The 18426-nt window shown below is 49.2% G+C and overlaps 1 protein-coding gene across 3 annotated transcripts in view; it reads right to left on the bottom strand.

Annotated features, from left to right (window-relative positions):
• The window catches only part of Carm1 (coactivator associated arginine methyltransferase 1), a 50740-nt gene extending 34317 nt beyond the window's left edge, over positions 1 to 16423 (bottom strand). The window contains exon 1 of one of the 3 annotated variants that reach the window (XM_027411555.2): positions 16156 to 16423. In XM_027411555.2, coding sequence (XP_027267356.1) covers positions 16156 to 16378 — 223 coding nt within the window. In that variant the 5' untranslated portion in view covers positions 16379 to 16423. The remainder of the gene's footprint in view (positions 1 to 16155) is intronic. The other 2 variants (XM_027411557.2, XM_027411558.2) reach the window with 2 other exon arrangements.
• Positions 16424 to 18426: the final 2003 nt, after the last annotated feature.

Genomic DNA, 18426 nt, shown 5'->3' with positions numbered 1-18426 from the left:
GCTTGCCTCTACCTCCTGAGTGCTGGGATTAAAGGAGTGCACCATCCAGCTAAGAAGTAGGCTTGGACCTGTGGTAGTACACACTTTTGGTTCCAGCATTCCAAACACAGGTGGATCTCTGAGTTTGAGCAGTGTCTCTCGTGAAAGCACAAAGACCTGAATTCAAAACCCAGACCCCACATTAAAACACAATCTTGGGCTAGAGAAATAACTCAGCAGCTAAGAGCACTGTTCTCCCAGAGGACTGGGCTTTAATTCCTGGCACCCACACTGAAGGCTCACAACTGGTTTTAACTCCAGTTCCCAGGTATCTGACACCCACTTGTGGCCTCCATGGGCACTGCACATATGTGATACACAAATATGCAGGAAAAACACTCATGCACATAAAATAAAAATCTTTTTAGTAAACAAAAATGTAGAGAGATGGCTCAGTGGCTAAGAGCACTGCTGCTCTTCCAGAGAACCCTGGTTCAATTCCTAGCACCCACATGGCAGCTCACAACTATATGTAATTCCAGTTCTGGGGGATCCAACACTCACACAGACGTACATACTGGCATGTAAAATAAAAATAAATAAATCATTAACAAAAAAAAAAAAAACAGGTATGGTAGTACACATCTGACTAGGCTCATGGGCCAGCTCTCTCTGTGACAGTGGGTGACCTGCACTGGTGACACCCATTGTGACTACTTCTGAATTAAGTAGTGATGATGCTCATCACTTCTGCCTCCATCACACAGCAGAGAACAGAGTACACATTGCTAGGGAGTTGGGAGAGAAATGAAATCACAATTCTATCCTCTGACCTCCACATGCACACCACAGCGTAGATAACCCAGACCTACAAGATGCATGTGCAAACACAATGATTATTAATAATTTTTAACAAATTCAAGTGGATGACACCTGAGGAAGAACATCACACTCTGGCCTTTGGACACACATGGACAACACACACACACACACACACACACACACACACACACACACCAAGCCATACACAGAACGGCATAAAAAAAAGGAGAAGGGACAGGGATAAAGGGAATAGGAGGAGCTAGTGTGGAAACACAATTCCAACAAGCACTGTGGCTGCCCCAGGTAAGGGAATTCTTTTCAGGCCAACCTTCCACCCAGCTCTATGCACACAGGACAGTGAACACTTCTCCAGCTTGGCCAGGGCCAGAGCCAGGGCTTTAGAGGTGTGTGCCCAGGAGTGTACATGACAGAAAGAGCAGACAAATGGGGCATAGGTTTGTCTGTGTTCCCGAGTAACTGACCCAAGGAAGGTCACAATACATAGGAACAAGTGATCTGACTTCATGTCATATGCTCCTGAGTTAGTAGAATTTCTATCTTGTACACAGAAGATAACCAGGTACACAGTGCTGACTGCTGTAAGGCCTGACTCTGCATTGGGAAGATCTAGAGCACAAGCCACATTTGTTCCTCCATGCATAGTTCTCCCAGAGCCAACAACACCCACTATAGAGTGTGGTGGAGGTGGGGCAGGCTGAGCTGCACTAGGTCAGGTTGCCCCAGGCAGCCCAGCTCTAGGCTACATTCCAGGCAGATGTTACCTGGGAAAGCTTCCCTCTCACTGGCCAGGATGGCCAAAGGCCAGACTAGTTCTGGAGTCAGAGCAAACTTGAACTTTAATTGTCTAGAAAAATCAAACCAGTCACAGCCTAGAGTGTTGTCATGAGGCTGAACACACCCTGTGCCTGTGGGCACATTACAGGGTGGGGTTAACACAAAGCACTCATCTCAGCAGAGAGGGCAGAGACAATGAGTGGAGGAGGAACCTCAGAGATGACCCTAGGCAAAGCAATAGTAAACATACCATTGGTGTGTCTTCACCCCCCTCACTGTACTTCCCAATTTATCCACCAAATGGTGACTCCCAGACCTAGCTTACCTGGAAGAACCTTATAGCCAAGAGCTGACACAGGAATCAGTTTCACATACTACTTGTAATCTCTTGGGAGGGAATAGGTGGATGGTGCATAAGGTTTTGTGCATGCTGGCTGGCTAAGCTGCTTTACTGCCAAACCATGTCCAGTTCATTTTTGGGGGGTTCAGGGCAGGGACTCTACCACTGAGCCATGGCCAAGCTCCAATTTAGGTGGTGCTCTACTGTTGGATTTTCAGCTATTTCAGTATAGACTCCAGGTCTGACTCCCTGTATTGGCATAAGATGATCCCAGTGGCAGCTGTGACAGGAATTATATTGCAGCACTCCATTTTCTCCTTGAGGTCTTTAGTGGACAGAGTACTTCAAGAGGCCTGGAAGGCTGAGGCAGGATGAAGCATGTGGAGGAGCAGTGGGAGGGACCTCAATGTTTAGCCCAGGGGTGGCTGCTGAGAGATTAAACTGCCAGAGGCAGGAGGCTACACAGTCCACCTCACAAAGGTGAGTCAGGTGGGGAAGAGCAGCTGCTACCAGCTGTAGGCCAGAGTCCCTATTTCTGAGAGAAACAGGATGTCCTGGGACTGCAGGGCAGTCAGAAAGGCCTCCACTAGACCTTTGAAGACTCAGGGAGCACAGGATGTTTGAGTAAGAAGGGATATATCCTACCCAGGCTCAAATGCTGCCTCTCTCCAGATATGGCTTCAAATGTACAGGGCAGTGAACCATAGCAGTGCAGCCAAGACAGGCATCTTGCTTGAGGAAGTCTGGAATGGTCTGCCTTGGCCAGTCAGTGAGGCAGAACTAGGATGGGAATCTCAGGAGAGACCTGCTCCAAAACAGAGATATAAGTCACTTATGTCACCAGAAACTGAGGAATGACAGGAAGTGGGGAGGAGAGCAGCATGAGAGAGCTGTCGGCCTGGAGACTAAATGCAGGCTGTGGGACCTTTGCATTTTAAAACCAAGGAGGGGAGAGCTGTGTCTTTGGGGACTCTTTGGAAGGGCACGCCAATCTTCAAGAATGCTCTAATAGTGAGAGGCAATCAATAGGGACTGAGGAAATGGCTAAGTGGGTAAGAATCTTTGCTGAATTCAAATCCCTAATACCTACATAAGAGCTAGGCATGGCCATAAATGTCCATAGCCCCAACACTGGCAAGCAGAGGTAGGTGAATTCCAGGTGCTCACTAACTAGCTGTGACAGAATCCACAAGCTTCAAGTTAAGTAATAGACTGTCTCAGGAAACAATGTGGAAAGCAATACAGGAACATCCCTTCTTCTTCCTCCTCTATATATGTGCTCATGGGTACATACACTAGAACACACACACACTGTCAGTGAGGCTGGGGAGTTGGTTCAGTGAGTAAAGCACTAGCCAAACAAGTGTGAGGATCTGGGTAAGGCTGGACACATGTGTATTCATTCAGCTGTAAAGCTGTAATCCTAGTGCTCTCATCAGAGATAGGAGGTAGAGATGGAAAAACCCCAGTAGCTCACAAGCCAGCCAACCTTGGGTGGCTGCAAATAATAGACCCTGCCTCAAAATAGGTGGATGGTAGGGGTCAACACCCAAGGTTAGTCCTCTGACCTATCTACACACCTACACACCTACACACACACACACACACACACACACACACACACACCCCTATACACCTACACACACACACTTACCTACACACACATATACTCACACTTGCACACACACACACCTACATACCTACACACACACACACACACACACACACACACACACACAATTTTATTTGTTGTTTTTCGAGACAGGGTTTCTCTGTATTGTTTTGGAGGCTGTCCTGGAACTTGCTTTGTAGACCAAGGTTGGCCTGGAATTCACAGAGATCCGCTTGCCTTTGCCTCCTGAGTGCTGGGTGTGGAAAGTAATGAGAAGACAGCCAGGGTCAACCTTTGGATCTCACACACACACACACACACACACACACACACACACACACACACACAGAGTCAGAAATGTAGCTCAGTTGGTGGAGTGCTTGCTAACACACATGATGCCCTGCATTCTTTCTCCAACACCCAAAGAACTGTTGTGATAGCTCATTCCTGTCACTCCAGTACTCAGGAGGCAGAGGATATAAGTAGGAGAATCAGCAATTCAAGGTCATCCTTAGCTACAAAATCAAAACATCATTGGGTGTGGTGGTGCATGCCTTTAATCCCAGCACTTAGGAGGCAGAGGCGGGTGGATCCTTGAGTTCAAGGACATCCAGAGTCAGGACAGAGAAACCCTGTCTCAAAAAACAAACAAAACCAACCAATGAACCAAACAAAAAAAAACCTAAAACCAAACAAAAAAACTGTCTTGGCTTCTAAGCTCAGGCCAGGTGCCAGTGTCAAGTGGGCAAGCCTGGAAAGATGCTGGGAGACCCACCTTGCTGTTTCCAGGACCTTGGATCCTGAAGCTATCCAAGCAGTTCTTAAAAAGTTGACAAAGGCTGAGCATTGGTGGCGCATGCCTTTACCCCCAGCATTTGGGAGGCAGAGGCAGGCAGATCTCTGTGAGTTCGACACCAGCCTGGTCTACAGAGCGAGTTCCAGGACAGCCTCCAAAGCCACAGAGAAACCCTGTCTCAGAAAAGCCAAATAAAAAAAAAAAAAAAAAAAAAAAAGCTGACAAAGGAGCAGGTCCTAGGGCAAATGCCACAGATGGCTGCTATAATACATATCTCTTTGGGGCCACATGGTGGGCTTATGACCACTGTTCACTGACTGGACTAGTCAGGGTCCCAATTGAGCCCTTCATATTACTGGAGGATTTAAGAACTCATTCACTTAGCCAAGATCACAAGGTCATGACTGCCACTCAGGTCCTCAGCAGCTTCTGGCTCAAAGTCAGGACAGACAGAGAGTATGTTGCCAGCCAGGACTGTCTAGCCTGCTGTGACAGGAACCCCAACATGCTAGACAACTGAGACAGTCCAGACCAAATTCCTGTCCTCCGCCCTCTTGGCCTCTCAGCTGTATGGCTAGACTAGCCTTTCCTCTTAGTTTTTTAGCTGCCATATTCCTCAGGTACCTCTGGGGCCCTGCTCCTGGCAGGGATAGGAGGGACGGGTTGTTTATCCACATTCTCACTACCTTCAAAGATGGGAGGGCTTCTGGGGGCTGCATGTGACTTTACATGACTGTGAGTCTGGGATACAATGTCCACCCTGGTCAAAGCCACATTCAGCCAGTTGGCCCCACCACCACCAAGAGATCCAAGGAGTCTGAGGCCCAGTATAGCCCTTCACCCTGAAAGAGTACAAGGGGGCAATCATCTGAACCCCCCCACACACACCCCATTTCTCCATGCAGGTCACTCTTACAGTAAAAGCTGTTGCCCTTGGCCAAGCCAAACCCAGCAGCTCATTCCCAATGCAGGTCTGTGGAGACACATGGGCTACACTCTACCCTAATACTTGGCTCTTGTCAGCTTGCCTTCTAAGGAAAATGTGCAAATCCCCTTTTTGCAGTAGAGAAAAACGTGGCACAGTCAAAGAAACAGTAAGTATATGGTCACCAGGAAAGACCTGACAGTGAGCCCTGAGTTCCAGTGTGCCATGGACTAACTCCAGGCAACCGTAAAGCTTCTCTAAGAGAGACCCAGTGACCAGCCTCCCTCCAACTTTAAAAAGGACTCCTGAGTGATCTCCATTCTCTGAGTGAGCAAGCAAGGTTGAATTTGCTTGTTTGTTGCAGTGCTGGGGACAGGAGGCAGGACGTCCAGCATGCCAGGCAGGCAACCCACCATTCAGCTCCAGCCCCAGACTGGGACAAGCAAGTTTAAGTGATTACTGATGTAGTAAGTATGGGACCTTAGATATCTTCAAATCAAAGATGCCCAGAGCAGTGATTTTCTGCTAGTGGAAAGCAGGTGCTAGAAAGAGCAGTTCCCCCAGGTACATGTCCTCCTTGGGGCAATGAATGAAATATGGACTATACTCATATGGGGGGCACCTGAAACTCTACAGACACCACCATCACCCTGCTCTCTAGAAGACCATGCCTGTTCACTGGGACTCCATGGTGGCCTCTAAGGCTGATGGCCTCTCTTGCCTTCCCCATGCATGAGCCCTAACTCAAGGCTGGTCAGCCCATACTTATTCATGAATTCTCCTCAAAGACTGCTAGTGTCTACCCAGGAGCTCACAGGATCAAGGCCAGCTACAGAGATGTAGATGTGGGTGGCTCTTAGGCCAAATTCTTAAATGCAATCCTGTCTCCACATCAGCCCTGAGAGGTGTAGCTGTCCTTCATCTCTAGAAGAGGAAGGGCAGTGAAGCTCATAGAATGGTCTGAGGTCATAGCCACTGACTTTTGACCTCATACCCCAGAAAACTGGGTTCAGTCTTGGAGCTCTATGGGCTGGGAGTGCAGCTCACTGTGTAACATTTGCCTACACCTGTGTGAACAAGGCCTTCAGCTACACCCCCAGCACTGCAATATATACAAAGTAAATCTTTTGCTTGTTTGTTTTTTGTTTTTCGAGACAGGGTTTCTCTGTGGCTTTGGAGGCTGTCCTGGAACTAGCTCTTGTAGACCAGGCTGGCCTCGAACTCACAGAGATCCACCTGCCTCTGCCTCCCACACTGTCCACACTGCCTGGAACCAACTAAATCTTGAGAGGCTCTGGGAAGGTTCAGAGTCCTGGGCTCACCTGTCTAAATTTCCTCCCAACCTCAAGTCTCCACCCAGCACAGCCCTTCCACTCACCCCATTTCCTGAGTGCTTTGTTTCCCAGGTTTTCCAGCAGATGCCAGGTATAGAGTGGATGCCCTAGGCCCTGTAGCTGCCACAGAAGGGCTCCTGAGCCATCCCCATTTGCTAAATCAAGCTGATCCCTGGTGGAGTCATATCCTGGTGAAAACACTCTGCCTGCCCCCTGGTCTAGGCACCCATGTGGAAGTCCAAGACTCAGTGCTTGCCATTCACAATCTCACCAGGATCTGGAACTGTAAGCCAATATGAGGCACAGGTGACATCTATGTCTCCATGGCATATTCAGGCAAGCTCAAGTGCATCTATTTGGAAAAATGTGTGACTGAGTGAGTTGGATATGTAGAGATTATAAAGAGCCCTACATGGCGCTCATGAAAAATTCTGCAAACATACAAGTCAGGTCACACACAGTACACGGTCCAATGATAAGAAAACCAAATTGCACCATCTACTCTTTCATATCCAAATCACAGGTGAGGGTACTGGTTCTCATCCTGTGGATCGTGACCCTTTTTTTTTGGGGGGGGGGTCACATATCTGATATTTACATTTCAATTCATAACAGTAGCAAACTTTACAGTTATGAAATAGCAAGAAAATAATTTTATGGTTGGGTGTTACAAAAATGTGAGAACTGTATTAAAGTGTCTCATCTTAGGAAGGTTGAGAACTACTGGCTGAGGGGCTTTGGTTCTGGGCATGGCCCAAGGGTGGGGAAGAACGCAAGGGCTGGAGGGCAGGAACCTGGCTGGAGACAACGCTATTGTTGGCCTAAAGGGAAGGGCCTAATGAGGAAACATTATCCACACATAAGAAAGGACCCCTGATTTCAAAGAGCTGCTCAATGGGAGGTACCAAACCAGAGTAACTTGGTGTTAGGGAGAGGAGGTGAAAAGAAGGAAGGCATCACACCTCAGTTGTCTCCAGGCCTGTAGGCTAGGGCTGACATCCAGGGCAGCTAACCAGAAACACAAAGTCAGACTTTGATGGGAAATCTTCCCAGAGATAGATAGATAGATAGATAGATAGATAGATAGATAGATAGATAGATAGATGATAGATAGATGGATAAATAGATATGGGGGGGTGCTGGAGACATGGCTTACCAGTTGGAGAGTACTGTCTGCTTGTACAGAGGGTTGGGTTCAATTCCCAACACACACATGATGACTTACATACTCCTATAATTACAGTTCCAGGGGATCTGATATCCTCTTCTGATCTTTACCAGTACAGTGCGTGCATGCATGTGTGCAAACAAAACACTCAAAGTAAAACATAAATCTAAAAATTTCTTACATTTGCATGGGGAAAGGGCAGAGAGTATACCACAATGTGCCAGGGTTCATGTGTGGAGGTCAGAAGACAACTTTTGTCAGAAGACAATTCTCTCCTTCCAACATCTGAGTCCCAGGGATTCAACTCAGGTCATCAGATTTGGCAGCAAGCACCTTACCCACCAAGCCACCTCACCAGCCTTGATCTGCTCTTTATCTGAAATTCATGAGTCCATTTCCTGGTTCAGTAATAAATTCCTTTTTTACATTCATTTATGTGTATGAAAGTTTTGCCACCATATATATATATCCTGTGGCGGTAAGGGCATCATATATTTGGAAGTGGAGTTATGGATGTTGTGAGTCACCATATGCGAGCTGGAAATTGAACAGGTTTTCTGCAAGAGCAACAAGTGTTCTTTTTATTGTTATTGTTTTGTTTTTGTCAAGATAGGGTTTGTCTGTGTAACAGTCCTGGCCTCAAACCCAGAGATCCACCTGGGATCATGTGGGATTAAAGGTATGCCCGAACTGCAACAAGTGCTCTTAACAGCTAGGCCAATTCTCTAGCCCATTTTGGAAAAGGTAGCTAGAGAGATGACTCAGTGTCTAAAGTGCTTACCATGAAAGCACGAGGACCTGAGTTTGATCCTCCAGAACCTAAGTAAAAACCAAGCTGGCTGTGGTGGTGGGTCCCAGTAATCCCAATTCTGGGGAGTCCCAGACAGGAGTGTTCCTGGGCCAGCTAGCGTAGCCTACTTGACAAGTTCCAGGCCAATGAGAAATGCTTCAAAAAAAGAACAAGCTAGGAATACACCTTAGTTGATAAAAGCTTGCCATGGAAGCCTAAGGTACTGAATGTAATACCTAGAAGCCAGGTAGAAAACTCAGTGATGTGGTTCATACAAGCCCCAGGCCAGTGAACAACCCTGTCTTTTTTTTTTTTTAAAGATTTTATTTTATTTATTATGCATACAACATTCTGTTTCCATGTATATCTGCACATCAGAAGAGGGCACCAGATCTCATAGAGAATGGTTATGAGCCATCATGTGGTTGCTGGGACTTGAAGTCGGGACCTTTGGAAGAGCAGTCAGTGCTCTTAACCTCCGAGCCATCTCTCCAGCCTGAGCAACCCTGTCTTTTAAAGGCAGCTAGCACCTGAGCACCTGAGGAATGATACCAAAGGTTCCCCTACACACATACATAAGCAATGGCACCTAGCCTTACAGGCATGCGGTTTTTTGTTTTGTTTTTTTGAGACAGGGTTTCTCTGTGTAACAGCTCTGGTTGTCCTGGAACTAGCTAAGTAGACCAGGCTGGTCTTGAACTCACAGAGATCCATCTGCCTCTTCATCCCGAGTGCTGGGATTAGCACATGCTACCACTGCCAGGCCTGGCACATGTTCTTATGCACCTGAACACATCACGCATTTCCTCGGACACATCAAAAAGAAAATAAAATGAAAAAGGGAAGCACAGCAGGTTTGGTAGTGCACACCTGTAACTCCAGCTATTAAGAAGGCAGAGGCAGGAAGCTCGAGTTCAAGATAGCTTGGGCTATAGAGTAAAGAGTGTTAAAATGTAACAGGGTAGAGCACTAGCATAGTATGCAGATGGGTCCCATCCCCAGTACTACAGGCACTTTATCTGTGGGAAAAAGAAAATTGGAGTCTGTCAGGACTTGAGCTTTGGGGGACCCCGAGGGAGGGCTACTAAGAAAACCCTCCTCCAGGGAGGGGGTCTAGGGTCTAATCATTTGTTGCTTTTTCCCTTACACCTGCCTGGAATTCTTCTGTTCTGGAACACAAGTTCAAAGAACAAACTTTGTGGAGTTGGTTCGCTTCTTCCATCTTTCCATGGTTTCCAGGTTGTCAGGCTTACATGTCAAGTACCTTACCTGCTGAAGCATCCTGATAGCCCTAAGGGACTTCTGCCCCACAACTCCCAGCCACTCTTGACCAACCTCCACACGTATGCACAAGAGCATGAAAAATGAGATGCCACCTTGTTTAAGAGGCTGCAGCTTTAAATCTGACACATACTACACTCTCTCCACCTTACACCTGTTGACCTGCAGCAGCAGCACAGTAAAACCAGTGCTGGGCAGCTCTAAACTTCAGAGCACAGGCCATCTCAGCATATCAACAAGTGCTTTACTGTTTGGCCACCAGCAAAACAGGACCACAATTCTCAATTTCACGGGGCTTTAGTTTTTTTTTTCCTGGACAGACATCTGAGTTCCAAGCCAGCCTGATCTACAGAGCTACTGCCAGGACAGCCAGAGCAGTTACACAGAGAAACCCTGTCAAAAAACAAATTTTTTTAGATAACTTATTTATATGTATATTTTGCCTACATGTATCTGTGTCTGTCTATGCACGTATATACACATATATATGTATGTATATGTACCGTGTGTGCCCACAAGTCAGAAGTGGGTGCTGGCTCCTCTGGAACTGGAATTACAAATGGTTATGAGCCACTATGTAGGTGCTGGGAATCAAACCTGGGTCCTCAGGAAGAGCAACAAGAGTTTTTAATCACTGACCATTTCCCCAGAACCATCACCAACCACCACCAAAAATTTTTGAGACAATTCGTCATTGTAGTCCAGGCTGGCCTAGAACTCACTCTATATACCAGGCTGGCTTCCAATTTCTGCCCATCGTCCTGTCTTGGCACTATGATTATAGAGATGAGCCATCACATCCAGCCTCACCAGGCTTTTTAAAGACCAGTAGTGACACACACAGAAGGCCATAATCTATAGGCCAGCTGGCCCATGCCACCCAGAAAGTGAACTCTTATTTTAACGCCTGACCCTTGGAAACACTTCAAAATCTAAAAAGACTTCTGGGTTGTCCCAAGCCTGGCTGAGGCCACACTGCCCACTGGTGATACTTTTATTTTTTTTTTTTTGAAACAAGTAGCATAGGCTGGTCTCAAATTCAACATGTAACTGAGGCTGAATTTGAACTTCTGGTCCATTTACTGGTTTTGCACACAAGTGTTTATGTGGTTCTAGGGATGGAACCTAGGCTGTGTGTTTGCTAGGCAAGCACTCTACCTACAGAGCCTCACTCCAGCTCCGTTATCTCTCTCTCTCTCTCTCTCTCTCTCTCTCTCTTCTCTCTCTCTCTCTCTCTCTCTTTTTTTCCAGACAAGATTTCTCTGTGTAGCCCTGGCTATCTTGGAACTCACTCTGGAGACCACAGACTTAAGAGATCCACCTGCCTCTGCCTCCTTCCTGAGTGCTGGGATTAAAGGTGTGCGCCACCACTGCCCTGCTTGTCTCATTCTTTCAGGCCAGGGTTTACAAGCTTTCACTGTAGTACAAGTAAATACTACAGATTTTATAGGACAAGATGGTCCTGGATGAGTATTCTTTTTTGACTGGTGATTACTTTTTTCCCCAACCCCTACAACTGTAAATGTTTCTACTCTGTATAAAAATAGGCCATAGACTCCATTTTGCCAACAGGCACCAGTTTACACTGTTCTTTCCCTGACTGATCCCAAGGTCAAGCACTTGAGTTGGCCAACTGGAGCTCACAAAGAGTCTGGTACAAAGTAAGTACAAAATAAATGACAACAACCATAAGCAATATGCAGGTGACAGAAGATCATCTTTCTGGTATTACTGACTTTTCAACTTCATTCTATCTTGACAATATGGCAGACTAATGCCTGGGTTCATAACAAATGCTCAGGAGATGGCAGAGGGAAGCCCCTGATTCTGTGACTAGTTTAGCTGTATCACAAGTCTGACCTTGAACTCACTATGTAGCCTTGGCTGGCCTTGAACTCCAGATCCCCCTGCCTCAGTCTCCAGAGTGTTGGGATGCCAACACTTCCTCAAGACCAGGGAAAGTCCATGCCAGAGAGAGCTGCCTGATCGTGACAAATCCCCATGGATAACAGCCAGAGTGACTTCAAATGACTAGGAGAGTTGGGAAGGGTAGCCACTCTGCGGGGGACAAGAATAGGGCGCTCAGCATGCCTGGCTGACAGAGAAGCTATGCAAGACTGTTTTATGCATATTAGGCAGATACTCTACCAACTGACTACAGGGGTTTCCTCCAGTCTTTCCACGCTAGATGTTCCCTTACCAAAATGACATCAATCAGCCCTTCCTTATCAGACAGAATATCTCTTCCTAAAGGGTTGAGGAGTAAGCAGGACATTGTCCAAACTCATTCTTGCTGACCAAGACAGAAAAATGACCTGAGCATCTCTAGATGGGATGGTGCCTGGCTGAGCAACTGCAAGTCAACTCTGCTTTTCTCCTAGGCAGCCCAAGCTGGGCTTTTCTGAGAAGCAGCCTTCTTCCAGGGGTGGCAGCCTGTATTACTGTAGAGGTCATGCCAACACTTCCTCAAGACCAGGGAAAGTCCATGCCAGAGAGAGCTGCCTGATCGTGACAAATCCCCATGGATAACAGCCAGAGTGACTTCAAATGACTAGGAGAGTTGGGAAGGGTAGCCACTCTGCGGGGGACAAGAATAGGGCGCTCTGGAGCTAGCTGCCACATTTCCCAATGAAGGGCACAGCTGCCCAGAAATGGAGGCCCAAGAATCTATCTCCCATCATGGGGTACAAAGCGTAAGGGGACATCCTAGAAAACGAGCTCTTTGCTATGCTATCCTGATAGCTAGGGCTGAGGCTCAGTGGGTAGGATGTCTGCCTACCATACATGAAGCCTGGGGCTCCATCCTCAGCACACCATAAACCAGCATGGTGCTTGCTGCATGTCTGTACTCCCAGTCCTGGAGAGATTGGAGGCAAGAGGTTCAGGTCATCAGCTACATTGTGTATTAGAAGCCAGCTTGCACAATATAACACTGTCTCAAAATATTAGTAACAACAATAATATGAAATAAAATAACATCTGTAAAAATGTTGTTTGGGTTGTGGATATGATTTAAATACATTGTATTCATATGTGAAGTTACCAAAGAACATATAATTTTAGAAATGTACTGTTGACAAACACTTGCTACAAATCCCCTGCTCCACAAAACCTTCTCTTCTTCAAGCTTTTCAGTCCACAGGAGGTACACACCAGGCAGAGAAGTGTTGCTGCAGGTAGGGAAACAGGCACAGATGGTCATAAGGCTAACTAAAAGCTACATGACTGTCCAGTATCTGCCAGACTCCTGAATTTTAATTCAGGGCCCTTACAGGACCCACAGAGATCTCTACACATGTGAAGCACTACGAGATTCCTTCTGACCGGGCGTTGGTGGCGCACGCCTTTAATTCCAGCACTAGGGAGGCAGAGGCAGGCGGATCTCTTCGATCCGCCTTTGAGGCCAGCCTGGTTTACAAAGAAAGTTCCAGGAGAAATCCTGTCTCCAAAATCGTTAAAAAAAAAAAAAAAAAAAAAAAAAAAAATTCCTTCTGGTATTCTGATAAACCCTCCTTACAGCCTGTGTACAAATTCAGACCCTAGGGTCTGGAAACACAGCTTGGCTGAAAGCATACAGCCTCATAATGAACAGGTCAGTGTCTTAGGGCTTGACCAAAGCATTGGGGCCCCAAGAAGGCGCTACATGAGACCATCTCAAAACAAAAGTAGGAAACAAGTGCACAGAGGCAAATGAGAAGCCACAGGAAGTGAGGGGTGATTAGAGTTTGGCTACAGAAAGCCAAGGAGTTCCTGGAGCCACTAGAATCTGCAAGAGGGAGAATCTTCTTCCTTCCACTCCAGAGTGAGAGTGACCTTGCAGACACCTTGATTTCAGAGTGTGGCCAGGAAGTGAGAGAGTATATCCCAACTGCTCTAATCCACCAAACTTATCATTTGTTACAAAGACCATTGGAAATCTACACACTCAGCTTTGGCCTGTCTTCAGAACCCATGTTTAACCACGCCCCAAAGTTAGGAATGGTGGTTCAAGTCTATAATTCCAGCAGAAAGGAAGTGGAAGTAACACAATGTTCAAGGCCACTGTGGATTACAAAGTAAGTTGAAGACTAGCTTGGAAAACACAAGATTGTCTCAAAACTGGCTCAGTGGGTAATGGTACTTTGCTACCAAATCTCATGAGATTGGTTTGATTCCCAGGACCCATATGGTGGAAAGAGAACCAACTCTGGAATGTTATCCTCTGATCTCCACATTCTCACTGTGACATGAGATACCCCTACACAAACACAAATAGATAATTATATGTAATAAAAATGGGGTGGCTGGGCGGTGTTGGCGCACACCTTTAATCCCAGCACTCGGGAGGCAGAGGCAGATGGATCTCTGTGAGTTCAAGGCCAGCCTGGTCTACAAAGCTACACAGAGAAACCCTGGGAGGGGGGGCGCACGACACTGAATTTCCCCTGCTTCAGTATCCTAAATGCCGGTATTCAGGCCTGCACCATCACACCTGGCACTTTAGGACTGCTTTTGGGGGCTTTGGTGGTACTGGGAATCTAACCCAAGGCCTCAAACTTACTAGGTAAATGTTCTACTTAAGCAATATCCCTAGTTCATGATCATCTTATTTCACTGCTGGGAACAGAACCCATATCCTCATCCACGCTGAGCCCCCAGGCAACTTAGATAATTACAGCAAAAGAACACAAACTGTAAAGATTCCCCTGGAATAAGATGAGCTTCTAAGAATAAAATTGGGTGTAAGGGATTATGTGGGATCTAACAATTATGTAAATATAATAAATTGTATAAATAAAAATGTTTTTATCTGGGTGATTGTGGTGCTTGTCTTTAATCCCAGCACTAGGGAGGCAAAGGCAGGAGGATCTCTTGTGAGTTTGAAGCCAGCCTGGTCCACATAGTGAGTTCCAGGATAGTCGAGGCTACATAGAGAAACTCTGCCTTAAAAAAACAAAAATAAATAAATAATAAAAATGTTTTTGTCAAGTTCACAACCCAAGCCACCCAGAACTTTGTCTTGGCGACTGCGGCAGGCTCTGCCCACATCACCCAAGCTTTACTCTAGCTTTCAGTCCTCCTACTTCAGATTACCAAGTGTTGTGCCCACAGGGAAGCCGGCGCCACCACAGCCAGCTTCCCAGAACACTTTCCAGGGTAGGCCCAGGTACCTCCAGCTTACCTAGGGGCCTGGGGTCCTACAGAGCTTCGCATCCCTACTAGTCCTAAATTCCTAATCTGTGAAATTCCCCTTTCCCTCGTGTGGTCAAGGAGATCCCAGCTCTGCCCAAGTCCCCAAAGGTGCCCCACATATGGGCACCAGACACACTTCTTTCTCCTGTGTTTTCAAAGTCAAGGCAAAGAGAGGCGAACCCATCTGAACGGACTGCTACAGGATTGCTACACACATTTCCCTTCCCAACACCCCATTTACCAAGGAGGGGGAAATGATTCCCACAGGCCAAAACCAATCCAGTTCTCTTTGGTGGCCCCTTAAGAGCATCAGTGAACGAAACCCTGGGAGACAAAGACCATGAAACAGAATAGCAAAATGACACTGAGGAATCCGCCAGAAGAAAGTAACAAGAGAAAGAATGAAAGGTGGAAGTACAAAGCTTGGGGGTGGGGGGTTGCCCTTCGCAAACACACTGTGATTAACCCCCTTTCCCCCACTGAAATGTCAGTTTTTGAAGCCGCCTCTGATAATGTCACCAGCTTCTCACGTCCTTAAAAAAGAAGACAGGAGGCGCATGTCGAGGGAGGTGGCGTTACCTCTTGACTTCTAAAGCCGGCCATCAGCAAGCCGGCCTGCCCCTCTTCCACGTTTCCATGCGGGATGGGGGTGGGAATCTTTATCTCTGTGTCCAGTTCTAAAGTTTACCAATCGAGAGGTGGGGGGGGGTCCCGAATCCCAAGTCCTTCTCCACAAGGGCGGCACCCAGTCTTCCCGGAGCTCCACACTGAAAGCCACTTTTCAAATGTCCCTATGCGTGTGTAGAGGATGCCCCCTGAGATGAGATCTACAAACCACACCCGCTCAAGAGCCCTCTCAATCGCTCCCTCTCCCCAGGCCCCTCTGTATCATCCCCCCTGAATCCTCGGGGCCCCACTTCCTGCCACGACCCCCCCCCTTGCAAATCTCAGGCTCCCGACTGTTTCCCGCGCCCCTCTTGGGGTTCCTTGGTCCCCGCGCACGCCTTCTCTGCCATCTCGCCGGCGGGCTCAGGGAGCCGCGTGCACTAGCTCGGCCCGAGTCCCCTCGCCCGCCCCCTCCCCCGGCGCCCGCGCTGCCGGCCTCGTGCGCCGCCGTCCCCAGGGTGTCCCCAGCACTCACGGCTGTAGAGGGCGATGCCCGCCGCGTCTGGTCCAGCGCGCACCTCGAGGCGCAGCGCCTGCTGCTCCGCGTGCCGCTGGATCTCGCCGTTCGCGTCGCCAATGGTGAGGAGGCGGGCGCCGGGGAACACCGACACTGTCGCGCAGGGCCCCGCGCCGCCCGGGCCCGCCACCCCCGCGCTCCCCGCACCCGGCCCCACAGCCGTCGCTGCCGCCGCTGCCATCTTAGGTCCGGCTCCAGGCCCCGCTGCCACCACGGCCACCGCCACCGCCACCGCCGCACCCGGGCCCAGGCCGCCCGCCGCCGCCGCCGCGCGCGCAGGCCGAGGCCGAGGCCGAGCCTGGCAGCGCGCCGCCTGCCGGCCACGCGCCGCCTCGCCGCCGCCGCCGCCACGGGCCGGGCTCGGTGGCGCAGCGCCCCCTGCTGGCGCTTGAGAAAGCCCGGCGAGAGCGAGCACGACGTGGGTGGGGCCGGCCCCACCCCGCGGGAACGGTCGCTGCTTTGTGAGGTGGCTTAAGCCGCCCCGGCACGCCGGGTAAAGGAGCCTACGTCGAGAGGCGGTGCTTAGCGCTATGGCACGCCCCCAGGGGCGCTAGGCTCCGCCCCAGGCCGCGTTGCGTGTAAGCGGCGCTTTGTGCCACAGCGCAGCTGCTCTGGAGAGATGGGCAGGGCATGCGTCAGGAGGCGGTGCTTGGCCTGCCGGGCACGCCCCCGGAAGGACCCCAGACGGCCCCGCCCCCAGGCCGGCGTTTTGTGAACCACCGCGCTTTGTAGCACCGTGTGCGTCAGGGGGCGGCGCTCGGCCGCTCGGCCACGCCCCGCCATGCCACGCCCCAAGGCGGGAAGCACGCGAGCGGCCTTGCCTTGTACCCACACTGCAGTAGTTCAAGAAAGGTGGAGGGCCTTGAGTCTGGGACCCGCGTCCGACTAAGAAGAAACGCCCCCTCGGTGGCTGGGCTCCGCCCCTAGCCGGCGTCCTGCGATAGACCACGCTCGGGGGTGAGCGCTCGGCCACTAGGATACGCCCCGAGGAGAGCTGGCTCCGCCCCAGAAGGGCCTCGGTTAGTAGCCAAAAGCCGGCGCTCTGAGGGCGTGGCAGAAGCGTGAGTCGAGGGGCGGTGCTCTGCCTCGGGAAGGTCGGGCGTCTCCTGCCCAGGGTCCCGCAAATGACCGCTCCTGGGCCTGGGGAATCTGGAGGATGGTTTCCAAATTTGGTGCTAGGCCCCGCCCCCTGCCTTAGCCAGGCGCTCCGCCTTGTCCTCTTGCTGGTTGGAAAAGGACCAGCGATAAGGGGCAGGCTTGCAGGCTATCTGTGGCCCCCGCCCCATGCTGCTCTACTATAAAAGCACTTTGAACCCACCCCCCCCCAGACTTTGGCATTCTCATTGTATTTCAGTCTTTCGTCCCAGGACCTTTGCTTCCCTCCAGTTCACTCTCAGGTCCCCCAGTGATGGCTAGATACTGTGTTCGACAGTGTCATCTGCTGTTAACCTTTTGCTGGGCCGTTTGGGACCTTTCATTTACTCTTGGTCCTTAAGACCCATTTTTTTCCGGGGGCTGGAGAGATATGGCTCAGAGGTTAAGAGCACTGTTCTTCCAGAGGTCCTGAGTTCAATTCCCAGAAACCACATGGTGGCTCACAACCACCTTGAATGAGATCTGGTGCCCTCTGCTGGGCTGGCGTGCAGGCAGAAGACTGTATAGACTGTATACATAATAAATAAATAAAATCTTAAAAAAAAAAAAAAAAAAAAAAAAAAGACCCATTTGTTCCCACGTTCCTGGTCACAAAACTCCATTCCCTTCCTGCATCCCCAACTGAAGTTCAGTGGTATGGTACTTCCAAATTCATCTCCCTCCCCACCCCCAAAGCCATGCAATCCCAAATTGAAAGATTACCTGAGGCCTTAGGGTTGTTACTTTAACAGGAGCTATGCCAACAGGATTCACAAAACACCCAGCCTCCCACCTCCAATGGTACAAGCCCGTAATCTCAGGCAGAAACAGGATGATGTGATATCTGGGCCAGGCTGAGCTACAAAGTGAAATTGTGTCACTAAAAAAAGAAAAACATACACCCGGCGGGCATTGGTGGTGCATGCCTTTAATTCCAGCACTTGGGAGGCAGAGTCAGGCAGCCTAGTCTACAGAGTGAATTCCAGGAGAGCCAGGGCTACACAGAGAAACCCTGTCTCAAACAACAACAGCAGAAACATCCTAAAGTTGGGCATGGTGGTGCACACCTTTAATCCCAGCATTCTAGAAACAGAG

This window comes from Cricetulus griseus, chromosome 4 (genome assembly GCF_003668045.3).
Source record: "Cricetulus griseus strain 17A/GY chromosome 4, alternate assembly CriGri-PICRH-1.0, whole genome shotgun sequence".
Lineage (NCBI taxonomy): Eukaryota > Metazoa > Chordata > Mammalia > Rodentia > Cricetidae > Cricetulus > Cricetulus griseus.
Note: the sequence above shows the minus strand (reverse complement) of the source record. Positions and strands in the feature narration are given on the sequence as shown.